At 46.1% G+C, this 13,696-nt stretch overlaps 1 protein-coding gene across 2 annotated transcripts in view; it reads right to left on the reverse strand.

The window, feature by feature from the left end:
- Sel1l3 (sel-1 suppressor of lin-12-like 3 (C. elegans)) overlaps window positions 1-13,696 on the reverse strand; it is a 106,370-nt gene that overhangs the window by 39,495 nt on the left and 53,179 nt on the right. For both annotated transcript variants that reach the window (NM_172710.3, XM_011240730.1), the window contains 2 exons: window positions 8,976-9,187; window positions 7,594-7,773 (listed from right to left, as the gene is read on the reverse strand). In NM_172710.3, the coding sequence (NP_766298.2) occupies window positions 7,594-7,773; window positions 8,976-9,187 (392 nt within the window). The remainder of the gene's footprint in view (window positions 1-7,593; window positions 7,774-8,975; window positions 9,188-13,696) is intronic.

The following is a 13,696-nucleotide window of genomic DNA, read 5'->3' on the forward strand; positions in this document are numbered from 1 at the left end:
GGCTCGGGGCCCAGTTCAACACGGGAGCAATAATGATGGCCTCGTCCCTTTACTGAAATCAACTATGGTGGCAGGGTGTTCAACACATCTTCATTTAATCCCCTCAATAAAGTTGTGACTCACTTCCCCTTCCCCTTCCCCTCCCCCACACACCCAGTTTACAGACAAAGTCATGAGGAGGCTCCTGAAGTGAAAACATGAACTCTGCTCACATCGTTCTGCCCCGAAAGCCAGGCTAGTGAGGACTCCACAGAGCTCTTCAGTCTCATCTGGGAGACAGTGAGTCTGACCGAGTGATGGTCTCCATATGGCTATGACAGGGTAGGTGAGATCTCAGCTGGCACTCTAAGAACACTTTGGTTTTCTGTGAGGAGCCTGGGTGCACAGAAGCTTGGCCTGCCTTGGTATAAAGAATTCTCTGTTTTGCTTGTTTCTTATTTCCTTCCTATCCCAAGACTTGGAGGCAGTTCTCCCTGAGCGCTTCGTGCTCTTGGATCTCTGAGACTTTAGCTGGCACTAATGACCTACCAGTGACCCTCACGAGTAGTTTGCCAGGCACTACCCTGCTCCTTACCCCAGTGGACACCCACGCTGGGTAAGCTGATAAGACCATCGTGAGCCTCGCTAACATTGTGCACACTCGATGAAGCCCACTGAAGTTAACTAAATTGCCCAGATCATAGCTTTACGCTTAGGAGTCAAATCCAGGCTGGCTCACACATATGCCTGGTCCTTAGTCTCCCTCGAAGGAGCAGTGGCCCTGAAAAGAAGTGTATGGAGGACTGTTTCAATGTTCCCTGCCCTCCCATGCACAGTGGACTCTCTGTGGGCACAGTCAGCTAGGTCTTGGCTAAGTCCACATCTCTGGAGAGGAACCTGAGCAGCCATGCATAGCTGTAAGAAAAGAACAAATTTGCTTCTGGCTCCGTGGCCCTTACACCTCTGTATGTGCTGCAATTGAGCTTCGAAGCAAGAGAAAACTATCAGGACCATGTCCTTTCTTGTTTGACACAGGGGACTTCAGTTCTGACTCACCACTAACTAAATTCGAGCTCTGGGCCAGTTACTTTATTTAGATGGTACTGCTTTTCTGCAACCAGAAAAAGTGGCTTAGTATAGTACCTCCCACCTCCAGAACACTCAAGATGTGACCCATTATTCTGTGCCGTACAAAGAGAAAGATCTAGGCTGAAATCATGTGCTGGGTGGCTGTAGCTGACTAGCTCCTCTGAGCTACCTCTTCAAGAAGATGGAAATAATATACTGACCTTACAGGTTTACAGACCTATAAGTAATCTACGCATATCCATAAACTATATACAGTTTATGCGTATCTATAATCCCACCACTGGTGAGATTATAGATCTAAAGTTCAAGGTCATCCTACATAGTGAGTTTCATGCTAGCCTGGGCTACATGAAAAGGAAAAAAGAAGGAATACAATTTGGAGAGGATGTATAAAGACCAGAGTTTTCTGAGAGCTCATATCCTGTGCTGAGCTCCGTTCAGCACATGGCTGGACTGTTCTGTGCTATAACAACTGTGTGAGAGACAGACAGTCATGGTGCCCACGTAGGAGAGAGAGAAATGGAGGCAAGAGCTGCCCAAGGCATCACCCCTAACTGTGGACAGACTGGGAGTGAGCCAGTCAAATCTGACCAGCCACACTGTGTGCTGCACCCAGGCAGGGAAAGGGTTGCCTCTCCAGATTCTGGGGCACCTAAAGTGGCAGCTTGAACCACATCAGGTGTCTTCTGCGAAAGGAGATGGCCTGCCAAAACACCTACAGTCAGAATGACCTTAAGAGGGGCAGCTCAACGTTGGTCATGCATTCAAATAGCATGCTGAGGCCAGGGGAGGGGTGGGATCCAGAGAAGCAGACACGCACAGTGGGGGTGGGGGTGGGGGTGGGGGTGGGGGTGGGGGTGGGGCAGGTATGCAGAGCCAGGGATGCCATATAGGACTGTTCTGAGAAATGCCAAGGTTTCTGGAACACTCTGTAGCTGCTTTCTTCATAAATTAGTGTCAGCAGAATGAGCAGCCCTAAAGTTCATGTCTTATATCACCGGGTTAAAGCCTGGTGTCAAGTCCCAGGAGGACCAGTGTCTGGAAACTGCCAGCCTCAGATCTCTGGACCAAGCATCAGAGAAAGGCGCCACATTGTCCAGGGGAAGCTTCGCCTCCTTCCCTCTGCCCAGTCTGCAGGCTGCCAAGGATGCTCTTCCTGGTAAAAGGCTCTTGTCTCTAGTTTCAGGAAAGGCCAGAGAGGGGAGGGCCAAGAACGGGGGTGGGGGTGGGAGTGGGGGTGGGGGTGGGAGAGGACGAGGGGGAGGGGAGGGAGAAGAGAGAATGAGGCACGGATAGAAAGAGCAGAAGAGATGGAAGGAAAAAGGAAAGGAAGGTGGTGATGGGGAGTGGGGAAGAGAGAGGAAGAGAGAACAGAACAAGAGGGGACAGGACAGAAAGGGAAAGACAGACCTCAGGATGGGACAGCTGGACAGCCTCAGCAGCTCCACATTCTCTGGAAATGCAGCCTTCTGTGGTCCGCTGCCCAGCCAGCCCCAGAGAGCCAAGGAGTAGCTGGCAAGAGGCAGGGCCAGTGTCCTAGCCAACGCTTACACCTGCTAACCAGTGCCAGTTCTAGCCAGTTGTACTGCTGGCTCCATGTGTGAAAGGGGGTGGTTCTTAGGGGATATCTGACATTTTTGTTTTAAGGTGAGGGTGGGAAGGAAACGTATTGACTGCACCGGTAGAGAGAAGGGAAGCAAGATTCCATAGATGCCCGTAGCTGTGGGCTGCCAAGGTCCTCGCTCTGGATGTTGTCTTTTGAAGGACTCTAAACCCTAACCATACTCTACAGGCATGGCTGAGCCATGACAGAGATGTGACTGGGTGCCATGTGGGAGCTCCAGCAAGGCCACAGAGGATGCTGCGGCTGAGCATATGGTACAGTAAAAACAGTTCCAAAGGAAGTTGTAGGGGAGGAGAGAGAAAGCCAGGCAAGGAGACTGGACATGGCCAGGACTGTGAGAAGTGTGCTGTGGCCAAGGCTGGGTAGCCAAGAGTTAGGATGGGTAGTGGGAGAAAGTGCCAGTAAGAAATGGTTTACATGCTTGTCTCATACATTCCATCCCGACCACACTTCCCCTCCGTCTCCCCCTAACCCCTCCCCTCCCCTCATATCTTCTCCCTTCCTCTCAGAAAAGAGCAGGGTTCCTGGGGGCATCAACCAATTATGGCATAACAAGCATAACAATAATTCCGGGCACATACCATCACACGAAGGCTGGACCAGGAAAAGGGCCCCACAAACAGGTAAAAGAGTTGAAAGCAGCCCCCACCCCCACTGTTCACTTGCCATTGAAGGAATGAGGACCTAAGGGTCTGTCACACGGTAGAGGAACAATGGCTGTCAATATTTAAAAAGAAGTAGTAGAGAGGATTTAAAACAATATCAATGCACAGCAATGATAGGTTTTTGATGATGCTATGCCAATTTCCCCGCTGTCACCATTACATTGTATGTGTTGAACTATTGCACCATGCCCAATAAATACATCCAATTATGTGTCTACCTAAATAAAGAACTGACTCACAAAAAAAAAAAAAAAGAAGAAGAAAGAAAAAAGAAAAAGAAAGAAAAGAAAAGCCTTATATGTTTTGCGGTAGATTGGGTACTATGGGGCCATTTCTAAACCCTAACTACATATTGTAAGCATAAGAGGAGTTTCTAATTATAGATGCATGCACACACACATTCCACATACACATACATGCATACAGTCACGTATGTGTACATGAACACTCATACATTCATGGACACATACCATATACACGTGTATTGTTCACAAATGAACACACACTTGAATATACAAATAAACACACACACACCTCCGTATCCCGTAGAGATTAGTTCCAGGACCCCTACAAGCAATGAATCCGTGGTTCCTGTTTCTTATCTAATGTGATATGGTAATTGTAAACTCTGAGCCTCAGGCGTTCCTTAAATGTACTTGACCACTGTCCCACAGCCCCAACTCCTCTTCCACGTTCTAAATCACTACTAGATTACTTACAATTCTTAATATACTGTAAATAACATATAGATGGCTACTACGCTGTGTTTCTTAGGAAGTAGTGAAAAGAGAAGAAATCAATACCTACTGAGGGCAGACACCTTGTCCTTCTGGAATGCTTTCAATCTCTGCTTGGTTGCAGCTGAGAGTGTGGTCTCTCAGAAAAAAATAAACAGCCACACACACATTACCTTCTGTTTATGTGCAATCATATTCAGGGATACTGGGGGGAACAGGGCATCAACATTTGAATTAGGAGGAACACAATCCTGCCCCTAAGATGGGTCACAGCAGCTCAGGAGAGAGCTGATGAAGGACATGAGGCGGTAGTAGGGGTAGAGATGGGGAAGAGAGAAAGTGGGGTGGCTATTAGATGGGGGTCAAGGCCACCCCCATTTCTTAGTGCAACCATTGATGTCCTTTGTGGAGGTGTTAGCAGTAGAGAAAGGAGATGCACGTGGCAAGGTTCCTTTGTGACTCTAAATGAAGAGTAAAAAAGAGTTAGGTGGAGATGAAGGAGTACTGTCAGTATGCAGAGACAGCTGTGGCCAGGGGTGTGACTGAGGCACCCCATGCCTCCCAGAAGCCTCAGAAAGAAAGGGGGGCAGGGGAAGAGGGAAAGGGAGGGAGAGGGAGAGAGGGAGGGAGAGAGAGGGAAGGGAGGGAAGGAGGAAGAGAGAGAGAGAGAGAGAGAGAGAGAGAGAGAGAGAGAGAGAGAGGATCTAAGAACTGGACTGAAGGAAAAGAACTCATTTGGAGTTCTTTTAAGCCACAGAATAAAAAGAGCCCTTCCAGTTTTACCCGAAGGAAAGTCTCGCTCAGTCACAAGCAGGGAGCAGAGTGAGAATCCTGATAAAGATGAAGCGATGTGCACCACGGAAGCCAAGCCGTAACAAGCACGAAGAAAGGCGTTATTGACAGACCCTTCCCTTGCTAATGAGAGGTCTGGCTTTCGAGAGCTAGCTCCTCGTTTGCTACATTATGCTGGTGAATTAATAGATACCTCAACAAAAGGACATTTAAATGAACGCTTGACACCTGCTTCAATCTTCAAGAAGCCATTAATTATGAATTCTTAAGAAAATGAGCGATGACACAACCCTAAGTGTATAATTCCTACCCACAGTGCCTAATCACACGGCCTTTCAGCTGCGAGACACATCTTTTCTGTTCATCTCCTCCGGTTCTGACCAATTAAACATTTTCGTTCATAATCATAACATTTCACATGCCAAATCTTCCAAAGAAAGGGAGCTTGTCAGCAACGCACTGCTTCCTGCTGCTAATTGATGCCGAATTCGAGTTCTTGAACGTGTGATCTATACGTGCGGGATGTGATGAACATGTTTGGGCTTTGTGAAAAGGTAAAGGCAGCCTTTGCCTTACAACCCAATTGTGTAAAAATGTTTCTTGTAGGGCAATATTTCTTGACAACGAAGATATTAATTAATTGCTGTGAGGCTGAGGTCAAAGTTTGCAAATCACGTATATACACAGAGAGAATAGTCGGCTTAAGTGGGTGTAGGCTTATTTGAAAAAAAGAAAAAGCCAACCTGATGTCATCTAAAGGAGTTAGAATAGCTCTATAGAGACAGATTTTTTTTTATGTCTTCTGTCCTTTTTCCTCCTCTTCCCCCTCCTCCCCCTCCTCCTCTTCCCCCTCCTCCTTCACACTTCTTCATCTCCTCCTCCTTCCCTGATCCTTCTTGGGACAGGGTCTCACAAATCCCAAGCTGGTATTGAATTTGCTATGTATCCAAGAGTGACCTTCAATTCCTGATCCTCCTGTGTCCTCCCTCCTCTGGGGTGCTGATTATACCTGGTTTCATGCGGTGCTGCGGATTGGTCTGTGTTCACACTAGAAAAGCGATCTACCAGCTAAGCTCCATCCTTAGGCCCACTTGTCTCACTCCGTCACATTTAACATTCACTGAAAGGCTCATCTCTCTGAGTGGTTTATTTCACAACAGTAGAGTGGCCACTGTAGTTGTTGTTGTTGTTGTTTTTCTTTTTCCAAGTATCAAACAGCATTTTTACACTGTAGGCTTCTGACTCAATCCCAGGGCAGTTTGGTTCCCAGTTTGTCACTAAGCTTGAGAGTCAATGATTCTGACCTAGCCAGCTCCGTCCCTCAGGCACAGGCAAATGCTGTCATGGTGCTTCATACTGGCTGTGGCTACACGGACCCAGATGCACGTTTATTTCCACATTTCCAGCAGGTGCAAAAAAAAAAAAAAAAAAAAGAAAGAAAGAAAAAAGAAAAAAACAGCAACAACCAAAAAAAAAAAACAAAAAAAAACAAAAAAAAAAACAAAAACAAAAAAAAAAAACAAAAAACAAAAAAAAAACCTCACCATACAGTGAAAGCTTGAAATACTCACCAGCTGGCCCTTTATGGAGATGGGGGGAAACCCTCTTAACCCTCACAGCAAACCAGTTGCATTATCAACGTGAACCATCTCACACACCTCTGTGTCCCTGAAGCCACCCAGCCCACTATCCCCTCTCCTGGACCTAGGTCTGTGCTGTCCGAGTAGGTTTTCCTGCTATTCCTCTGTAGACACCTTCACCGGCAGCCTTTTATTCTCAGTCCGGAAACAAGCCATCAGTGAGTCTAATCTAACGAATTCTGCTTTTTTTTTTTTTTTTTTTTTTTGGCAGATGTGAGCCACTGATGGCTTTGTCTGGTGAGTCAGCACGATTGGGAAGCCTGTAAGTAGGGGCTGCTGCTAGGCTCCCTCATCTATACCCTTAATGTGCTGTGGTGATGTCTTTAAGCCTCAGCCCCTTGGAAACAGTGAGTAGCAGAGTCCATATGAAGGAGCCCTTGCTCAGACACCCAGCACTGGGAACAGAGATGGACATAAGGCTGGCCTCTGTGTGTGGTAGACCATGCTTGTTCATCATGTACAGACAGAGGTGCTGAGAGGTGGGTCAATGCCTCCTCTCAATTTGATTCGTTCCCGCCTGACATCTCCAGACCTCAGCATCTCCTTCCTTCCTTCCTTCCTTCCTTCCTTCCTTCCTTCCTTCCTTCCTTTTTTTCTTTTTCTGGTTTTTCAAGACAGGGTTTCTCTGTGTAGCCCTGGCTGTCCTGAAACTCACTCTGTAGACCAGATTGGTCTTGAACTCAGAAATCTCCCTCCCAAATGCTGGGATTAAAGGCGTGCGCCACCACTGTCCTGCTTGTCCTATGGACAAAATGTTTATGTTTCTGATATGTTTTCCTTTTTTCAAGATCAAAATCTGCCTCAGGAGCCACCTCTCCTTCACGTGCCAGTTTGCTCACTCATGGGCAGCTCACAGACGTAGACTCACGGCCTGCTGTCCCCCTGCTAACCTGCACAGATGCAGGAAATGGGAACGGAAGATAAGGCACTAAAGTTTTCCTCTCCATCAGACCATGTACATCCTCAAAGAGCCAACACATAAACCAGATGCAGGTGCAGACACTATAACCTTGCTCAGAAGGCCCTGATAACCAAGCTGTAAGCACACTCAAATATCTCCATCGTACCTGGTCTCCCTGCAGTGTGTGCTGATCAAGGGGTGTCTTTGTAGCAATGTTGCTGTAGTAGGCATAGGACAGTTCCCAGTCCAGTGGGTAGCTGTCAACACCCTGGTAGTGTTTGTACCCAAGATTCATTGATGACAGTCTCTCACTGCCCTGGCCTCCAACCAGACTGTATAGCATGCCCTGTAAGGAAGAAATTGATAAAGTGTTCACAAGACTGTATAGATAAGGTTATAAAATCCCCTAAAGCCAAAAGGTCGTTGGCCCTGCTCCATCTCTCTAATCCCAGCCATCCTAAACACACACACACACACACACACACACACACACACACACAAAGACAAGCAATCATATGCAGAGATCAGAAATTAAAAGTGTTTGGAGAACATGGTGTTTTCTTGTGATAGTGTTATCTATCAATGTGACTATGCTGGCAGGGGCCCAGCGTCATTTCTCAGGGAGTCTGGTAGGCTGTTTCCAGTGAAATCTTGGAGATGGGTGTCTGAATAAAGCAGGTGGTCCTCCCCAGCCACAGATGGTCCTCCCCAGGCTGGGGGAGCAGCATCCCATTGAGAGCCTGAAAAGACCCAAAGGCAGAGGAAGGAGGGACTCATCCCTTTTGGCTTCCTGCCTGCCTGCCTGCCTGTGCTGGGACTCTCATCTTTTCCTGTCTAAGAGGTAGAATTTCCACTACCAGCTCCCCTGGTCAGCGGGCCCTTCTGGCTTTGACTAGAAACCCACCGGCAGCGGCGGGGGCTCGCCTGGCCTCCTGCTTGCAGATGGCAGAGCAGAGAACTTCTCAGACTTCATAATTGCATGAGCTGATTCCTCAGAATAAATCTCTCCCTAGATATATAAAATCCCATTGGTTCTGTTTTTCTGGAGAACCCTGACTAATACACTTGGGAAAATGTGACTCTGAATGTTAGGCACGTTGCATAATCAATTTGGATTCAAGACCCAAAGTAAAACTGTCTACTGCGGCATCTATTTTGATGGTAGAAGGATAGATGTGGCGACAAGGAGATCCATCGACTTTTATTAGCTAAAAAGTAAACTGAGGTGAGGACCTCGACCTGGGGACCACTGCGTTTATCAATATTATCCTGACTTTGAAGGACAGGATCCCAGCCGGCTCTGCTCAAACTGTCCCTTGGATGGTTGACCAAAACATGAAAGCCATGTGCAGAAATGGAGATGTGTATTTTTTTTTCCTCCCTGAAAACAGGTTATTGTGTAGTTCCACAGCCCAAGGACATTTTTCCCTAGGTGTAGAGATTTTTAGGGGACTCCAAGGAGCTGCAACACATCCAGTGCTAGCAGGGGCATCTCTCAGCACACATAACCCAGGTGACAGGTGCTCCTGGACTCATGAAATACTCCACCTGCAGCTGATCCCGAGGTCCATTTAATCCAGTTTCATAGAAGACGGTGAGGTAGTAGGATGCTTTATGGTATCCACAGCAGCTGGAATCCATCAGAAAGGGGATGGCAGAGCTAATTTGGTGAAGGCCATCAACGCCAGAGAGTCTCTTTACAGCCTTCTCAAATATCCTTGCACCGATTTCTAATACGGAGTCATTTTGGTTCCATGGCACTGTAAATAACACAATTCGAAGCACACAGAATTAATTACCATGGGGCTGATGTGGCTGGAGAAGAAGGAAGGATAGCCAATTAAATACCTTTGTTATTGACAAGGTGGGTCCTGCAGTACCCTGAAATATACCACCCTCTGGGGAAGTAAATTAAACCCTTTGGGGAAAGCTGTGGTGTCAGTCTGTAAAAAGCCTTTCCTCTGGCACTAAATGACAGCCTAGTATCCCGGGGAAAAGGATGTGCCTCACATAGCTGAGAAGATGCCTCAAGAGAGTAATTCACTCAGTGTAATTCACCGCCCAATCAGGGCTGCTGAAACTTCCAGAGAGACTCTTCTTTCTCAGTCTGGGAAGAAGAATGTGTTTTATCCCAGAAATAGTTCCTTGGTACCGCTCCCAAAAATCTGAGCAGGAGCGTTTTATTTTGAGACGCTTTCCTCACCATCTTTCAATTCCAGTTTTGCTTGTGGGTCTCTGGATCTAATGAAAAGAATGAGTCAACTTCTGTGGAAGGCTTACAAGCCGCCAAACACAGGGTCAAGCTTCCTACGCAAATGAGGCCATTGGATCTGCAAGAGCTTAGATGGCTGCTACTATTGTTAGCCTCCTCCTTCCCCACCAGGGATTACGGCCCAAAGAAGCAAAATAAGTTGTGTACAGTTGAAAAGACTGGCAAAGAACCCGGCCAACCTTTGAACCCTGCTAGGCAGATCACACTTAGCCCCTTGGGGACAGGCAAGCTGCTCTGGCCACCAGGCCCCCCAGCATGGATGAGGACTTGTCAGGTCTGCCTTAAGATGCTTGGTGCTTTCTTTTACAAAACCTCCCATAAATCTATATGCTGGTCAACGTCCAAGTCCAGAGACTGAGTGTGCCGGCGCCATGACGTGACTGTTAGAATCTTCTAAAATTTGTCTTTGCCACCCATCTCTTTTATTTATGAATGCAGACAATAAATGCTTCTAGGACAGGCAAGGCACTGTTGTAGGCGCCATGCTACAGAAGACCATACAGGATGGAAAGGTGTTATTCACGGGAAACACGGCACTGGAGTTACATGTAAACAGCATCAGCTTGAATGTTAAGTTAAATGTCAACTTGGACTAAAGTTTTACCTGCCTAGAAACTGGTACTTCCAACATTTTTTATTTTCTTTAGCCTATGAAAAACAAAGTAACTTTTAAAAAAATGTTCTGGGGGCCAATGGATAAATCACATTTATTAGAACACCAGTAATGAATAGCTGAGATTTTGTGTGTGTGTGTGTGTGTGTGTGTGTGTGTGTGTGTGTGTGTGTGGAGAATGAGAGGTATGGATTAAGTTTATTGAAGAGTAATTCTCTTGCAGTGATTCATTTTGAAAACAGGGGTCCGGAGGGCTGGGAAGATGGCTTAGTTGGTAAAGTACTTGTCAAAAAACAGGTACGAATACCTGAGTTTGATCCCTAGCAATCACATAAAAAGCCAGGGGTAGAGAGGCATTGGCTTGTAACTCCAGTATTGGATAGGCAGAGCTAAGAAACGTCCAAGACTTGCTGGCCAGCCAGCCAAGTGGAATTGGTGACCCTCGGGCCAATGAGAGAACAAGGGACATGGCATCTGAGCAGCAATTCTAGAGGTGCCCACTAGTCTCCACACACAGGCATACACATGGCATATCGAGGTGCATAAGTGTGTGTGTAAGCACATACACAGAGAGAGAGAGAGAGAGAGAGAGAGAGAGAGAGAGAGAGAGAGAGAGAGAGAGAGAGAGCACAAAGATCTAGGGCCGGAATCATGAACAGAACAGATACACTCGTTTACAAGCTTCTGGACCCCGGGAGCCTCCGAAAGGCAGGTATGATCCAGACCGGAAGATCCCTGAAAGGCAGACAGATTCTCTGTTCCAGCTGCATCAGCTTAGGCTCTACAGATAGATCCCAAAAGCCCAGAACCACGGCAGCTGAAAAAGCCATCTTATTGCCTGAACAGCAGTGTGCCTTTCCCATATTCTCTATGTTTGCATATTTGCTTGCTTGCTTTACTCTCAAAAGACATAACTGTTTGTTATGTAAGAAACATAACTATTTGTTTTTGTAAGACAAATCAAACAATGCAAATGGTATTAAATAAAACAGGAGTCTCTGCTCCCCCACTCTGTCTTTAGTGAGGATGAAAGCTGGTAAAAAGCTTGGTACCTAGGTGTGGAGACTTCCTTCGTATGCACAATAATGCATGAGGGCATCTATTTACATATACACATTTCCTTTTCCCCAGTGGCATAAGATGCCACTGTAGATTCTGACTTCATTTTTATATGTTTTATGCTTTTATTAAAATTTACTTCTGCATTTGTGTGTGTCTATGTGGAAGGCACATACGTGCTGCACGCACGTGGCAGTCAGAGGACCACTTGCAGGAGTCAGTCCGTTCCTTCCCCTACCTGGATCCTAGAGATCAAACTCAGGTCTTTAGGCTCTGTGATAAGCCACTTTACCCACTAGTCCACCTCACTGGCCCAACTTTCTCTTGTAAATTAATTCTGTATTATTAACATCTCTCTATGGCTGTCACAAGTCAGTAAATGCCAAAGAAGAGTAGGGTGATAGTTCAGTTGGTAATGTGTTCTGTGCAAGCATGAGGTCCTGAATTCAGATCCCCAAAACACACACAAAAGAGCTACACATTGTGATGAATGCCTGCAACTCAGCCTGAGGGCGAGTGAGACAGATGGAATCCTGAAGCTCATTGGCCAGCTAGCATAAGCTACTCCAGACACTTTGGGTTCACTGAGAGTCCTGTCTAAACAAAATAATAATAAAGGTGGGACATGATCGAGGAAAGACACCAACGATGAGCTCAGACCTTCACACACGCTTGCAGCCACGTGTACTCATCCTCCCAATATGAATGAATGAATGAATGAATGGATGAACGAACGAATGAATGAATGAATGAATGGTAGTTATTGGGACACCACTTCCAGGGTTCACACCAGTTCCCTACATTCTTGGTCATCCAAGTGGCATGTAAACACATGGCAGAGTATGTTCCAATCTTCCTGTGCATACTCTATCATACATCTTCCTGTGCATACCCACCTTCCTGCATACTCTTATCAGGTGTGTCCTACCTGCAGCTTGTGGCCACATGTGGCCAAGAGCAGTGTGAGCTCTACCTAACTCAACATCTAAACTTACTTGAAACATTATGAGATATTTGTTTGTGATTATTATTATTATTTTCAACTCAATTGTCTGCTTCTAGAGCATGAATGTTGTGGATGACAATGTCCTGTGACATTGTTAATCAGCTGGTCACGCCCTTGAGCCTAAATCATCTCTAGATTCCTTGTGTCCAGTATATTGGAAATGCTAAGGAAATGGGTGTTACCCTGGATTGTAACGATTGATAACAACACAAATATGTCTGTAATATGTTCATGTTCATTATTGATTATTGTAGGGTTTCTTTTTTTTTCAGTGTTGAGTGTTGACCTGAGACCCTTATACAAACCAAGCATTGGAGACCACAGCTCCACCCCTAGCCTGCTACTCTAAATACCCTTGATCCATGGTCTGTAGTGCACTGAGAGTCCACAGGAACAGAGTCCAACCACACCGCATTTACGGCTGAACCAAGTTCTCTATTTTTAGACTCTTGGGTTGGGTTATTTTGTGTGAATTTGCTACAGCCAACAATGCAGCAATGGGCAGCCCTGGGCACTTCTCTCTGTTTTCCCGATGGATTATGCCTGCATAATAACACCCTTTTCCAGCAGGACTCTGACACTCTTATTTGGTTGGGTTTTCCCTTTGTCTGCTGAGGGAAGCACGCTACTCTACTGGACCATTCCCCTGATAAGAACGTTCTCCATGGATTCAGTGAACTCGATAGTACAGAGATCCTACTGCTACTTAGTTATGTTTTTAGCTTTGAATGTTCTCCCTTTGGATGCCCCTGTGTGCACATTCCTGGCAAAATGGCATCAGAATTATTGGTAACAATTCATCCTGGCCCTCGCCTCCCTGCCAAATACCCAGCTAAGATGATGGGTTTTGCCTGAGCCACAGGGATGCCAGCTTTGACGGCTCAGAGGAGGGGATGGCTGCAAAAGAAATGAAACTCTAAATGAAACACCTGCCCCTCTGACCCTTGGCACAGAACCCCAGAAATCATTATCAGGAGCACCCAGGTAGCTGAGACTGCTGGAAAAGTTGGAACAAACCCTGAATCCTCTAGTCTCGATTCTGGGCCCAAAAAGCTCTGCAGACAGAAAGGGCTTGCTTATTTCTTTCTTATATTAAAATTCTTAACTCCCTCCCAGAAAAATATCACCAATTGGTATTTTCTCTGCCCAAGATTCTAAACAATTTTCTGCACTGGTGAATTTAATAAAAATAATAATGCTAAGGTAAAATTACTCATTTCACACAATGGTTAAAGTTTGGATCGTAACTATTGTCTAAAATCGAAGCCATGGTGTCTTTGGTGGTATTAAAGCCAGTTTAATGAAACTGTTAATTTCAT

This window comes from Mus musculus, chromosome 5 (genome assembly GCF_000001635.26).
Source record: "Mus musculus strain C57BL/6J chromosome 5, GRCm38.p6 C57BL/6J".
NCBI classification, from domain to species: domain Eukaryota; kingdom Metazoa; phylum Chordata; class Mammalia; order Rodentia; family Muridae; genus Mus; species Mus musculus.